Genomic DNA, 14488 nt, shown 5'->3' on the forward strand with positions numbered 1-14488 from the left:
CTGCGACGACGCCTCGGAGCTGACCAATGAGGGCCCAGGACAGGGCGTTTCCGGGAGGGCTGCGGGGGCGGGACATCGGCCGTCAGCCCTTGAAGGTGGTTTGTCCAGTTTCAGTTCTGACCGCCCTTCGCTTCGATACCGGTTGGGCGCCGGGGGAGGGGGTCCATAAGGCTCCCCCAACCGGCGGAAATGGGAGTGGGGAGGGCACGGGGTGGGGGGGGTGTCCCGCCACGCCAGGTGTGCGCCTTCACCGCGGAGAATGTGCCGTCTCCTCGACCCTGGGCCTCCCCGACCGTAGTGGGACGGCTCCCGGGCTATGTAGCCGAACCGTGGCCTCCGCAGAAGCCGGCGTGTGCCCGCGGCCGCCCCGAGTCGTCCCCAGTGCCGTTGAGCAGCTAAGGGCCCAGGGACCTTGGCTGGAGGAAAAGGAGGTGTGGGGAGGAAGATCGGCAGTTGGATGTGGGCAGAGGTCGTGGATGGCCCGGGCCTTTCCACTGCTCAGTATGTGCGTGTCTCTGGCAGCTGAGGGCTCCACAGTCCCTTTTGCAGAACATCATGGGAGTGGACACCGGAGACCCTCTAGATCTATCCATGTTGTTGCAAACGTCAAGAATCCATTCTTTTTTTTATGGCTGAGTAATATTCCAGCATATACATACCACGTCTTTTTTATCCATGCATTTATTGATGGACACTTGGGTTGCTTCCGTGTCTTGGCTATTGGAAAATAATGCTGCAATAAACATAGGGGTGCATATATATTTTCAAATTAATGTTTTCATTTTCCTCAGTGAATTACTGGACTGTGTGGTATTGCTATTTTTCCATTTTTGAGGAACCTCTATACTGTTTTCCATAGCAGTTGTACCAGTTTACGCTCCTACCGACAGTGCACAAGTGTTCCTTTTTCTCCACATCCTTGCCAATACTCCTGTGTCTCGTAATTTGATATTAGCCACTACAATGACAGAGTTGCCTAGTGGCTAGAAACCACACAAAAAGTTTTCTGGCTCCTGATGAAGAAGTCACAGAGCTGGGGCGCCTGGCTGGCTCAGTCAGTAAAGCTCATGACTGTTGATCTGGAGGTCATCAGTTTGAGCCCCACATTGGGCACAGAGATTACTTAAAACTAAAAAAAAAAGGTTTTTTAAGTTACAGAGTTGAAGAATTTAACCAGAACTTGGCCAAAGCTGTATGTAAAACAAAATGGAAGGAATTTGCTAGAGAGGGAAATGGTAGAGGTGGCCATACATAACTGCTACAGTGTGCCTGGCCCAGAGCTGCCTGCGAGTGAAGACCGCTTGGGCGCCCTTCCAGTCGCAGGTCAGCAGCTGGTAGGAGGCGGCAACGCCGTCTCAGAGCCTTCCTTTTGAAGATTGACCAGAGGACTCACAGACTCAGAAAATCTGTTATACTCTTAGTTATAGTTTTGGGTTTTTTTTTAAGATTTTATTTGAGAGAGAGAGAGCGCGTGGGCATGCATGAGCGGGGCAGGGAGGGCAGGTAGAGGGAAAAGCAGACTCCCAGCTGAGCAGGAGAGCAGGAGGCCCACTCAGGACTCCATCCCAGGACCCCAGGATCATGACCTGAGCTGAAAGCAGCTGCTTAACCCACTGAGCCACCCAGGTACCCCTTATTTGCAGTTATTATAGTGTAAAGATATGATTTAAAATCTGGCAAAGGAAAGAGGCATATAGAACAGGGACTAGGAAAGATCAGGCGCAAGCTTCCGAGTGTCCTCTCTCAGCAGACTCACATGGCAGCACTCACTTCTCCCGGCAACAATATATATGACAACACGTCTGGAGTGTCCCCACCAGGTGCGCTCACCTAAGCCTTGGTGTCCAGGGTTTTCGTTGGGAGACAGTAATGAAGGCGTGCGGCGCCCATGTAACTGACCTTAGTTCCTCAGTCTCCGGCTCCCCCACAGACCACACTGATGCAGCAAGGCCTAAAGCCCCCACCATAAATCACACTATCGGCACAGATGACCTGGGGTGGATCGAGGCTCCAGGTACACAAAGACACTCTTATGGGTGGGATATTTCCTGCACAGTGGTACAGTGGGCAGGGCTGACTGCAGTGGCTCTCCGAGGCTGTGGGACAGGGTAGACCCTGGGATGAGTCAGGCTTCCACTACGAAACAATTAAGCTGCCTTGGCGCCTCACTAGGCCCCTGAATCTGTGCCAGCTGGCTCCAGACAGCGCAGAGTAAGGGCAGCATATCCAGTTTCCTGCACAGATCTCTGATCTCAGACACCTTCAGCAACAGGCTAGCCGGTCCCTAGCACCTGCGCCACCCTGCGTGCCCTCCCCCAGCGGTGATGTGAAAACAATACAGATGGCTCCAGGTCTGAACCATTACAATGCTTCACTCCCAGTCCTCCAACATCAGAGGGCAAGGGGCCTGGAAAAGAGTCAACCACCACCCCCGATACCCCTACCCCCACCAACACCCACAGCTCCATGTTTCCTCCCTCCCTGAAGACTTGGGGGCCTGGAGACAAGTAAGAATGAAATCAGTCACTCTTCCCTTTCTCTCCTTGGTTCTGACACAACTCCCTACTTGGTGCTACTGTGGCTGGCACTGGCTTCTCCCTTGCCTCACCCACACTCACAGAAAGGGTGACACGGTCATCACCCTGGGGATTCAGCCTGAACCAAAGGCCTGGGACTCTGTCATGGGAGAGCAGGTCCAGGGGAATGGCACAGGCCTGCTTGGCTAAAGAAGACAGAGGACGGGGGTGCCTGAGTGGCTCGGTCGTTAAGCGTCTGCCTTCGGCTCAGGGCCTGATCCTAGAGTCCTGGGATCGAACCCCGTGTCGGGCTCCTCCACTGGAGCCTGCTTCTTCCTCTCCCATTCCCCCTGCCTGTGTTCCCTCTCTCGCTGGCTATCTCTCTCTCTCTGTCAAATAAATAAATAAAATCTTTTAAAAAAGAAGAAGACAGAAGGACCATGCTGGTGACTCCACTTTAGGTAGAGGGCCAGCCTCCAAAATGACCTCCATGGGTCTCATTGTCTTGTATTCACAAACTCACTTAGTTCCCTTCCATAATGAATAGGGTACCCAATAGCATATGGGGGAGATGACAGAATGTGACTTCTGAATCTAAGTCAGAAAAGGCATTGTGGCTTCTTCGGCTTTGTTCTCTCTTGGCAGGGGCCTCTTTGACTCTCATGAGGAGAGGCTGGCCCGATCCCTGTAGAATGGAGCACATGGTGTCCCTTTGGCAGCAAAGGGGCAGAGCTGGGGGAGAACCTGGAAAGGGTTTGGGGAACTGGGGACTCCATGAGCTTGACAGGGAAGGCAGTGTGGCCAAGATGATGGCTCCTCTGCTCAGCTTTCTGGACGTCATCTGCCATGTGAGGGCCTTCCTTGTTCCTGAGGTGTCCCCGTGCACCCTTGGTATACAGCAGGTGCTCAATAAATACTTGTAGATTAACTAATTTTCCCTGCAAGTAAAGTGTTTATTTCTGCCCATTTTACAGAAGAGAGAACCGAAGTCTGGCATCTCTGGCACCATGCCAGCCACTGAGGTTGACTCCTCCTCTCTGGGTATTCACAGGCACCAGGACCCAGGAGGAGGTGCAAGGGTGCGGCAGGTGAGGGATGGTTATGTAGCAGGGCTGAAGTGGGCAGAGAGAGGGCGGGGCGGGCATAGCTCTGGGTGGTCACAGAGGCTGGTAGGCCAGGGTGGGGGGGAGGCCCCCATCATCCTGGCCCCAAGTGGTTTCGGGCAGCCCCTTTGTTCGTGGGCAGTGGGTGGGCAGGCACTGAGGTAGTAGTTAGCAGACAAGAATGTTCAGGACCCCTGGGATCTGTCATCAACCTCATTTTAAGGGAGGAGAGACTGAGCTTCAGTCTCCCAGTTGGGAGAGTGGAGAAGCTGTACTTTCCCTAGCCCCTAGGGGGACGGTAGTTGGGGGGGGTGTCAGCCCTGCCCACTGCCCTCAGCCACACCCTTACTGCCCCAGGTCCCTCTGCCTTGATGCCAGCTGATTCAAAGATACAGGTCTTCTTCCAAGTATCCTTTCTTGAACACCCTCCGGCAGAGAGCATTTTCTCTCCCCCTTCTGTGCACCACCAGCTAAGGGCCCCTTTCTGACTCCACTGGCTGGGCCCAACTTCTGCCCCTCCCCACTCTCCCAGCCTGGGACAGAGGAGGGAAGGGATGAGAAGATGAATATCTGAGACTCTATGGTAAGCTGAATAATGGCCCCCAAAGATAGCCAGATCCTAATCCCCAGAATCTGTGAATCTTCTACCTTAAATGGCAAAATGGACTTTGCAGATGTGATTAAATTGAGATGTTTATCTGGGGAAATTATCCTGGATTATCCAGGCGGGCTCAATGTGATCACTGGACCCTTATAAGTGAAAGAGGGAGGAAGGACAGTCGGAGCTCTGAAGATGCTATGCTGCTTTCTTTGAAGACAGAGGAAGACAGGGTGCCTGCTCGGCTCAGTCAGTAGAGCATGGGACTCCTGAACTGGGATTGTGAGTTTGAGCCCCACATTGGGCGTAGAGATTACTTAAAAAATAAAAACAAAATATGAAAATGGAGGAAGAAGTCAAGGAATGCAGCTCTAGAAGATGAAAAGCTAAGGAAATTCTCTCCTGGAGCCTCCGGAGGAGCTAGCCCTGAGGACACTTGACTTTAGCCAGGTAAAAATGATTTCAAAACTCCTGGCCTGCAGAACTGTAAGAGAATTAATGTGTGTTGTTCTAAGGGACTCAGTTATTTGTTGCAGCAGTCAGAGAAAACTAATGCAGACCACCAACCCTGCTCCTGCCTGACCAAGTCCCCTCCCTGTGTGGGCTGGGCTACGGCTGCCCAGTGACCCAGCACACGGGTCTCAGCCCCTGTGGGTGACATTGGCACCTGGGTGTGCGACAAGAACTGGTCTGGAAAGACACTCCCTTGTATGTCCTGATGTTCCCCCCTCTGGCTTCCTAACTGGAAGCAGCAGCTCCCATCAAAAGGAGCTCCGCTGACATGCCTAGATCCGGGTGGCTAGGAGCTAGTTGAGCCTAGAGTGCCCACAGGCGTTCCCAGGCTGCCTCCTGGTCACCTGCAATGCTGTCACTCCCCAGAAAAGTATTTGGCAACCCCTGTATGCCAGGCACTGAGGACACATATGTAAACAAATCAAACAAGAGCCTCCAGCCCCATAGAAGTCATATTTCTCTCTGGAAAATGCCAGATTCCCACCCACAAAACACAGAACCCCGACCCTGGGTGAACTGGGACAGGATGAGGGCTCCAGAGCCTGGAGGGAAACAGAAGGCCCGTATTCAGTTTGTGTAGAGGGTGGCAGCCATCCACCCTGTGATGACTAACCCAGGAAGGCTTCTGAGAGGAGGAGGACAGGAACCCAAGAGCTGCCCTCCCCATAGGCTGCTATCCAGGGGTGAGGCCCCACCTAGGGGAACAGCAGGGATGCCAAAAAAGGTTGATGGAGCTCTGGAGGGGGAGGTGCAATAACTGGCCCCAAGAAATTAATGAGTGGAAATGGGGTTGATTGGGGTTCTAGCACCCAGGGAGAGAGGCCAGGATGTCTCCTAGCAGGCCAGGGAGATCCAGGAGCATCCACCCCAAAAATCATGTGGCACCGACCCAGAGGGCAAGCTTGGCCTCTTTGAGCCTTGGTGACCACAGCTGCTCCACAGCATATCAGGAGGATCCCAGAAGCCACGACCCGTAGCAGTAGTCAAGGCTCCCATTTGCAAATTGGTGCTCAGGACCAAGTGAGAGCTAATCTTTGAGGCTCAGGCCCTATGTGTCCCTCCTTAGCCCTGGCCAGGCCACCCCTGACCCTTCAAGCCCAAGCCCAGCCATGTGTGTGGAGAGACAACCCAGGACCAGCATGGAAACAGCTGCATCCCACCCAGACCCAACCTACAAGCAGAGTGGAAAATAAACTCCACAACCTTGGTGGGGGTGGGGAGGACTGCAATGGGCCAGGCAGGGGGGGGGGATGACCAGAGACTAACAGCAGTAGCAGCTTTGCCACCAAAGATAGGGACCTCCGGCCACCTGCCGTGAGCCCACAGGATGAGTAAATCAGAGCCTCCAGCCCTAGCTGCTAGCCGAGGATGCTCCCCCAGGGGTCTGATGGTGACTGGGGGTGCACTCAGTAGGACCCTCCGCATGGGCTGATGGTGCCCCTAGCAGGGTACCTGCACGATGTTGGTCAGAGGGTTCCCCAGCTGGACTCCCATGAGGGATGAGGATCAAGGGTACTCCCAACTGGACTCTCATGGAGACCAGGTTTAGGAGTGCCTCCCAGAAGGACCTTTTCAAAGATGGGGGTCAGGGCGGCCTCAGCTGGATGCCCACAATAATTAGGGTCATGGGGGCTCCCAGAGGGTCCTTGTGGGAATGAAGGCAGGGGTTGCTCCTTGAGAGGGTCCCTGCTCCGTGGTGATGATGCCTGGAATGGTCCCACTAGGTCTCCCTCGGAGAAACAGGTGCTTTCCTTGCACCTTGGTAAGGCCTCTTCTAGGATCACGGCAAGAGATCCTGGCAGGGCGCCACCAGGAGGACATGAAGGTACCCAGGCCTGGGGACGGGACCTGCAGCACAGATGGGTTTACCGTGGCCCCCACATCCTCCTCCCACCCCGTCCCCGCGGGGCCCAGCCCGGGCCAGCCTCTGCCCTCCACATTCGGTCCGAAGGCCTGTCCGGCATCCCCTCAGCCTCCGCCGTGTCCTCGGAGCCCCCCTCGGGTTCCAGCACGTCCTCCGAAGCCCCTGGCAGGGCGGTGTCCAGGTCAGGGCCCATGGGGCGCGGCGTCCAGGCAGGGGTCCAGGGTGTCCCCGGTGTGGGCCGTGGCGGGAACCAGGAGAACCCCGGCGCCGGCGCGAGCGCCACGAGCTGGGGCCGCACGGGGCCGGAGGCGGCGGCGTGGGGGATGAGGAAGAAGATGTAGACGCCCGAGACGACGAGGCCCGCGGCCACCAGCACCGCCATCGCCACGGCCGCGTTGAAGGCCCAGGCCGGGCTGGTCCAGGAAAGGCGGCGAGACAGCGGGCGGCCGAGGCGCAACGGCGGCGGGGGCGGCGGCGGGCGCGCGGCGCGGCACTTGCGCGGCCCGGGCGGGGGCGGGGGCGGCCGCAGGTAGAGCAGGCCCCGGCGGCGGTCGAAGCGCACCGAGCCCTGGCGTGGCAGTGGCGCGCGCGCGTCGCGGGGCAGCAGGCTGGGCTGCGTGGGCAGCGCGGGCAGCCCTCGGCGCGGGGCCAGGCGCGTGGGTGCGCGGCACACGGGGCAGGCCACCGCGTCGCCGCCACCCGCCGTGGCCAGGGACAGGCGAGCCAGGCACTCGAGGCAGAAGACGTGGCCGCAGTCCAGGCGCTTGGGCAGCTTGAATACGCCGTCGAAGGGTGACACACAAATGAGACACTCCACGGGGGACACGGGGGTCAGGATAGGACCCGAGCCCGGGCTGCCATCCCCTTCCTCCTCCTCCTCCTCGTCGTCTTCGCCCTCCTCCCTGCCTGGGGAGCGGGGCGCGGAGAGTGAGCCCTGGGAGCTGGGGCCTGAGCCCTGAGGCGGGCGGCGGAGCCAGGGCGGCCGAGGGCAGGGCATCCGGACCGGACCTGAAGGGAGGGGCCGTCAGCCGGGGAAGCAGGAGGAGGGTCTGGGGCTGGACTCTGGAGTGGATGGCCCAACACAGAGCGGGGGCTTCCAAAGAAGAGGGTGTAGAGCCAAAGAGCACAGAGGATAGGAACAGAAAGCGACTCGCAGGGTAGAAGCAGAGAAAAAGGGTGTCCAGGTAGAAGTCGAGGAAGCATCAGGACTGGAGAAGGGAGGGGGTGGGGGAATAGATGGGAGGACAGGACTGGGGACAGGAACAGACCTAGGGGCATGGTAGGTCCTAAGCTAGACTTGGGCCGGGAAGGGGCAGAGGAAAGGTGAGGACCTCTCACTGGGCAGAACCCCAGACAAGCAATTGGGAGGATCCAACATGGAGAGGAGCAAAAGATAGGGACCTCTAAGAGAACCAGACTTTGGGGGGAAGGGGGTCCATACAAAACTCCAGGAGGGACAGATGAGAAAGAGGACACCCAAGCCTCAGGATTGGAGCCCAGCAGCACAGAGTAATAACGGAAGCCCAGAACAGGTGCCAGAGGTTCCCCACCAGACCGACCCCAGCCAGCCTTTTGGCTCTTCCTACCTGTTGGTGCCTCCTCCCTCTGGCTGGCACGTCCCTGCCAGTTCTGACCCCAGTCCTCTGCCTACCAGCAGCTGCATTCTAGGTGCCCCTCCCTGCAGGAGGGTGCTGCCTTGCTACCACTCCCTCCAGATCCCAGGTTCCCAAGGTACCTGGTCAGACTTGTCCAACTGCCTGGCCCGCCCCCAAGACAGGTCCCTCCAGGATGAACACCCAGGCTGACCTTGGCCGGATGTCGGGGGCGGCAGGAAGGTGATGGATGGCACAGGTGGAGAGGCCAGTGACAATCTGGCCCTGTGGTTGGGCAACAACACCCCCCTCCCAAGTCTTCTACTTCCAAGCCACTGGTGTAATCAGATGAACCTGGTGTGTCAGTGGCTCTGTGGGCACCCAGGGTTAGGCTACAGTCATGAATACACAAAATGCAGAGGCAGCCTGGAGCCCCTGGGAGAACCTGGCCAGAGCAAAGAACCTCTGGAGTCCTGGGGTGGAAGGTAGGGACACCCCACAGTGTACTGGACAGGGCTGGCCCCTGCCAAACCAGCAGATAGGGGGCTGGAAATGGTGGGCCAGGCCACTAGCCTTGGATACCTCTCCCTGGGGCTGCTTGCAGGTTAACATGCCGCCCAGGAGTTGGGCTGCCACCCAGATCTCACGGACAAAACCACGCCCTTCCCCAGCCTAGAGTGACGTCTATACCAGGACAACCCCACCCCTCTCATTTCCAACACGCTGGAACACTCCAGGTGGCCGGGCCTGCACCCCGGGGTGGCCCGGTTCTGAGTCAGTGGTGCTTTCTGAGCAGACGATTTACCTGGTAAACCTGGGTCCCCACAAACCAAGACAGGTCAGAAATGGGGCAGCTCCTTAAGACACTGGGGCCATCCCCACTCCAGCGCCCAGAGCCCCCCAAGGACAGACAATGGCACAGGTGGGTGAGGCTTCCCCAAGGGCAGACAGGTTTATTGAAGCCACAGCGAGGTGATCAACGGTTGGACTTGGCCACACGTTCCAGCTCATCCTTCTTCTTGATAGCATAGGAATTGGAAGAGCCCTGCAAAGATATAAATGGTTAGTTCTGAATGTTGGAGCAGCTTCCCCTTGAACTGGCCCCCACCCTAGTGTCCCCACTCACCTTGGCTGCATTGATGAGCTCATCTGCTAGGCACTCAGCAATGGTCTTGATGTTCCGGAAGGCGGCCTCACGGGCACCTGTGCACAGCAGCCAGATGGCCTAGGGAGCACAGAGATCAGCTTAAGCCTGGGGACAGAGGATGCCCCCAAACCAGATAGGGCCACCATCCCCCAGTACCCTGGGCCCCCCCGACAAAAGCTGGCTACCATACTGCCGTCCGCTGGCCCACTGAGACTGTGACAAGACAAAGGTGGAGCCCCCAGGCTGCCCAGGTGAAATGCTGCCAGATCCAGGATCAGACAGAGGGCCACAAAAACAAGTGTAGACACGAAGGCTGAAGCTGGGTCCCTGATTACAGGAGATGTGAGACCTGCTACTGGAGGGAAATGCAATGCAGTGTGTGCTCTTGACCTGGACCCTTGACTGAAAACAGACAGCTATAAAGGGACAGCTGCACTGATGGAACATGAGACAATTCTCTCTCTGTTAAATTCCGTGAGAGCGAAGGTGGGGACAGAATACCCTTCGTCCTTGGAGACACCCACTAAAGTGTCAAGGGGGAAATGGTTAGAATTTCTGCAACAGGTTGTCAAATGGTCTGAGGGATAAAAATGCACTCACATACAGTATGTAAAAATATACACTCAAATGAAACTGCCTGAGGCAAATGTTGCTCAGTAGAGGGGCCAGAACTAGTATCTGCCCTGAAAGTGCTGGAAATGCGGGAAGGCTTCCTGGAGTAAAGGACACTCCAGGTAAAACACAGAGGCAGGACAAACCTTCCCACTTGCAGTTTCTGCCCCAAGCAGAACCACACCAGGGCCCAGTGACTATTCCTGCCCACCCCTGTGTGCCAGAAGCCCGGGGCCCACCTGATTCACACGACGCAGGGGGGACACGTCAACAGCCTGACGCCTCACTGTTCCGGCTCGCCCAATGCGGGTTGAGTCCTCCCGGGGACCGCTGTTAATAATTGCATTCACCAGGACCTGCAGGGGGTTCTAGGAGAAGGCAGCCATGAACCTGACATCCAGTCCACATCCCTCCCCCATTTCCTCACCCCTAAACGCCATGGGGCAGCTGTTGGCTTTAGAGTGTACTAAGGGCACTCTCCGCCTCATTATGTCTCACAGTCTTACCTCACCAGTGAGCAGATGGATGATCTCGAAGGCATGCTTGACAATGCGCACGGTCATGAGCTTCTTGCCATTGTTTCGGCCATGCATCATCATGGAGTTGGTGAGACGCTCCACGATGGGGCACTGTGCCTTGCGGAAGCGCTTGGCCGCATAGCGCCCTGCACTGTGGGGCAGGTACTTGGCATACTTCTCCTTCACCGCAATGTAATCCTGGGCAGCAAGGAGAGGGGATGGAAGGACCAGGGTCAGGAGCAGGATGGCCAGGAACCCGAGGGACTGAGCACCCACTCTAGGCAGCCCCCGCCTACCTGTGGTGGCTTGACTGTGAGGGCCCTGCTTGCCACAAAAAAGTAAAACCCTAACAAGTGACTTTATCACGTCACTAAAAAGAGCACTTCCTTGGGCACCTGGGTGGCTCAGTCAGTTACGCATCTGCCTTCTGCTCAGGTCATGATCTCAGGGTCCTGGGATGGAGCCCCGCATCGGGCTCCCTGCTCAGTGAGGAGTCTGCTTCTCCCTCTGCCCCTGCTCTCCCTCAAATAAATAAAATCTTAAAAACAAACAAACAAACAAAAACCCCAAAAAACACTTCCTTTATAATGGGAGGGAGGCGGATGGAGAACCAAGAAGATCAATACTCACGATCTTAGTTTTGTTGTTGATGTATGTATGTATGTATGTATTTATGTATTTATTAATTAATTAGAGAGAGAGAGAGAGCGCACACGCGGGCAAGCATGAACAGGGGAGAGGGAGAAACAGACTCCCCACTGCAGAGCAGGGAGTCTGACATGGGACTCCGTCCTGGGATCACGACCTAAGCTGAAGGCAGACACTTAACCAACTAAGCCACCCAGGCGCCCCATGATCTCAGTTTTAAGTATTCCTCAAACTCTGCACTACGGACACTTTAAATCAAATTAACTCTTGTAGTGGGGGCTGTCCTGTGCACTGCAGAATGTTTAGCAGCCTCCAGTAAGCTACCAGCACCCCTCTCAGTTTCAGCAAACAAAAATATGTCCACACGTTGCCAAGTGTCACCTAAAAGGGGTGGGGGAAAATCACTCCAGAGAACCACCGTTTTAGTAGAATTATCCAACAACCCTTCCTATATATACATACGTCATTTCCCAAAAAAATGTTTCGAAAACACGAAAATGTTAGGGGGCGTTGGCATCAGAGAAACTACACACATGCGAAGAGGACTACTGTCAACTATTCCACTGTGAAATACACCCAAATGTCATTGTATCACTTCCACGAGGGACACATCATATTTCTATAAAGACAAAGAATAACAGAGAAAGAACATGGAATTCTGATACTAGAATGACAGTCTGTGTCTACCTGGAGAGAAACACCTGCACAAATAGGCAAGTAGATAGGTCTCCATGCAGGACTTTACGCTGAGCAGGAAAAACCACAAACACCAAATGTCTTGGCAGGGTTCGGTTAAAATGACCAGCCCTACAGTAGACCCTTGCACATCTTTCAAGACGAGAATTCTGGTGCGACATTGACTTCTGCTTCCCCAGCCCATAAAAGAGCACTAGGGAGAGTGAAAAATTGTTTTTACATTTTTTTAAAAAGATTTTATTTACTTGTCAGAGAAAGAGAGCGAGCACAAGCAGGGAGAACGGCAGGAAGGAGGAGAAGCAGGCTCCCTACTGAGCAAGGAGCCAGATGCACTGGATCCCAGGATCCTGGGATCATGACCTGAGCTGAAGACAGACACTTAACCGACTGAGCTACCCAGGCGTCCCTGTTTTTACATTTTTAAAAAGCTTGCACACCAAAAAGACACAAACATATGTGACAGAGACCATATGTGACCTATAAAGACTAAAATATTCATTATCTGGTTCTTTAAGTTTGTGGACCTCGATGAACAAAGCCATAAAGGGAAATAGCTCTACAAAACATCCAGGGTGAAAAACAGGACTGAATCCTCGCTAGGCACAGTGCCTACATCCCGTATGTTTAGAAACAACAAAAAATGTTTTAGTTTCTTTTAAAATGAAAAAGGATAAATAAATCAAAACCAAGCTTTGTCCTTATACTAATGCAGTCACAAAATACAATTTCTTTTTAATGAAGAGCCCACAAAAGTCCTAATGAGGCCCAGTGTAACAGTATGAGGGTAAAGATAAACAGTGTGGTACTGACTTACGGAGAGATTTACAGACCAATGGAAAAGAATTCAGTGTCCAGAAATAAACCCATATATCTATGCTCAACTTATTTCCAACAAGGATGCCAAGATCATTGGATAGGGGAAATAATCTTTCAACAAATGGTGGTGTTGAGATACATTTCTATAATGTGTAAGAGAGATTTAAGTTAGACAGCTCATGGCCTAAATTTGCTAAATATACAAAACTCCAAAGACAGAAATCAAATAGGGCCGGGGCAACTGGATTTCCACATGCAAATGAATGATCTGAGACAAAACAACAACAACAAAACCCCAAAACTAGGGTGCTTGGATGGCTCAGTTGGTTAAGCATCTTGCTGTTGGGTCGGCTCAGGTCACGCTCTCATGGATTGTGGGATCAGGCTCCTCTCCCAGCAGGAAGTCTGCTTGAAGACTCCCTCCCTCCGCACCTCCCCCCACTCTTTCTCTCAAATAAATAAATAAATCTTAACAAAAACAAACAACAACAAAAAAACACAAAGAAAAACAGAACCAAAACATGGACACAAAACCTGAGGAATGCGATGCTACCCCTGAAAAAGGAACGGTCTTGTGTAGCCACCGATTAACAAAACACAAAGAAAAAACAGACATGGTGGGTGTGGTGGTCCAGGGATCCATCCTTTACCTGTCATATCTTCACTTCTATAGTATCACGTTTCAAGTTGCCCCTTCTGGAAGATTCCATGTGTGCCCCCAAACCCCTAACTGGGGAGAGCACAACCACCACACCCCCCTCACCTGCAAGGAAATGTCATTGATCTGAACATCATCGGTGCTCCATTTCCCAAAGAGCTTGATGTCAGGGGTCTCCGCCACTGCAGGTGCAGCTGTCTCCCACTCGGTCATCCTAGGAACACAAACTATCAGAGCTCAGACACACCCACCACTGTGAGGCTGGCCCACACGCTGTTAACTGGGAAGTTATTTGGACGCAAGAAAGGCCATAAACATCTGGGTCTGTTTTTCCGGTCCCACAAAAACCACTTGGCCATAATGTAAGAAGCAACTCTCTCTCACCAAAGACCCCGGGACCAAGAGCTCGCCGCAGGCCCGGGTCAACGGCTGCTGCACGGACCACAATTGGAAGGGAGATGCCAAATACCCTGACACTGCATCCGCTTGAGCTCAAATCCCAACCACGTCATTAACGAGCTCTGCCACGCTGGGAGAGTCAAACTGCTTTAGACTCTGCTTCCTCCTGAATGAAATGGAAACGCTAACCTGCCATCAAGGATCACTACACGAATTCTGCGCATAATCAAGGCAAAGGCCACGGTGCGTGTCCGACACCCAGGACGTACTAGGGTCTGCTACTGAAGAGAAATCCGTGTACAGGCCAGAGAGAATGCAGCATGTACCTAACAGTAACGGAAACCGCCTATCTGAACTCACGACCGCAGGGGCCAAACCAGTATTCCCGAGCCCCGCTGCGGGGCAAAGATACGGAGGTAGCGGGACACCGAGGAAAGCCTAACTTTCCTGCGCCTCCGCGTTCCTCAGCACATTTTCCGGAAAAGGAGAGGAAACCCCCTCCCAAAGGAAGCCCCGGGCCTCGGGGGTAGCTCATGGCTCCCCAGAAAATCCTGAATCACTCTTCTGAGCCCCCCGACCCGGCGGAGGCCTCACCTGAGGGCGCAGCCGGGGCGTCACAAACGATCAGCGTGCACCACGCGCCGCCCTGGCACAGACAGGAAGAGACCGCGAACCGCGGGCCCAAGCTTTTAACGGGGGTGAAAACTTCCGGGTCAGCGGGGCCGACGCGTGTACAAAAAAGACTCGGTATACTCCAGGACCAATCCAGAACAAGAATGTAAAGGTGCCCTCTGGGCCAAACCGAACA

At 54.5% G+C, this 14488-nt stretch overlaps 2 protein-coding genes across 2 annotated transcripts; both read right to left on the minus strand.

Moving 5' to 3' along the window:
• Positions 1-4382: 4382 nt before the first annotated feature.
• RNF225 (ring finger protein 225) lies at positions 4383-9029 on the minus strand. Its single transcript, XM_057313908.1, has 2 exons — positions 8181-9029; positions 4383-7602 (listed from the first exon to the last, which is right to left on the minus strand). The coding sequence occupies exon 2, from the start codon at positions 7589-7591 to the stop codon at positions 6596-6598; it is 996 nt and encodes a 331-aa protein (XP_057169891.1). The 5' UTR covers positions 7592-7602; positions 8181-9029; the 3' UTR covers positions 4383-6595.
• An 84-nt stretch (positions 9030-9113) lies between these two features.
• RPS5 (ribosomal protein S5) lies at positions 9114-14387 on the minus strand. Its single transcript, XM_026489447.3, has 6 exons — positions 14275-14387; positions 13387-13495; positions 10452-10661; positions 10185-10313; positions 9313-9411; positions 9114-9231 (listed from the first exon to the last, which is right to left on the minus strand). Exons 2-6 carry the CDS (start codon positions 13492-13494, stop codon positions 9163-9165), a joined length of 615 nt encoding a protein of 204 aa, XP_026345232.1. The 5' UTR covers position 13495; positions 14275-14387; the 3' UTR covers positions 9114-9162.
• Positions 14388-14488: the final 101 nt, after the last annotated feature.

This window comes from Ursus arctos, unplaced genomic scaffold, assembly GCF_023065955.2.
Source record: "Ursus arctos isolate Adak ecotype North America unplaced genomic scaffold, UrsArc2.0 scaffold_19, whole genome shotgun sequence".
Taxonomy (NCBI): domain Eukaryota; kingdom Metazoa; phylum Chordata; class Mammalia; order Carnivora; family Ursidae; genus Ursus; species Ursus arctos.

Bases quoted from the DNA above. Each gene is read 5' to 3' on its own strand.
- RNF225 (XM_057313908.1), bottom strand. From the start codon at position 7,591: ATGCCCTGCCCTCGGCCGCCCTGGCTCCGCCGCCCGCCTCAGGGCTCA.
- RPS5 (XM_026489447.3), bottom strand. From the start codon at position 13,494: ATGACCGAGTGGGAGACAGCTGCACCTGCAGTGGCGGAGACCCCTGAC. The intron at 9,412-10,184 runs GTGGGCCCCGGG...TGTGCTCCCTAG, and splicing joins CCCTGCGTCGTGTGAATCAG to GCCATCTGGCTGCTGTGCAC. The intron at 9,232-9,312 runs GTGAGTGGGGAC...ATATCTTTGCAG, and splicing joins AGCTCATCAATGCAGCCAAG to GGCTCTTCCAATTCCTATGC.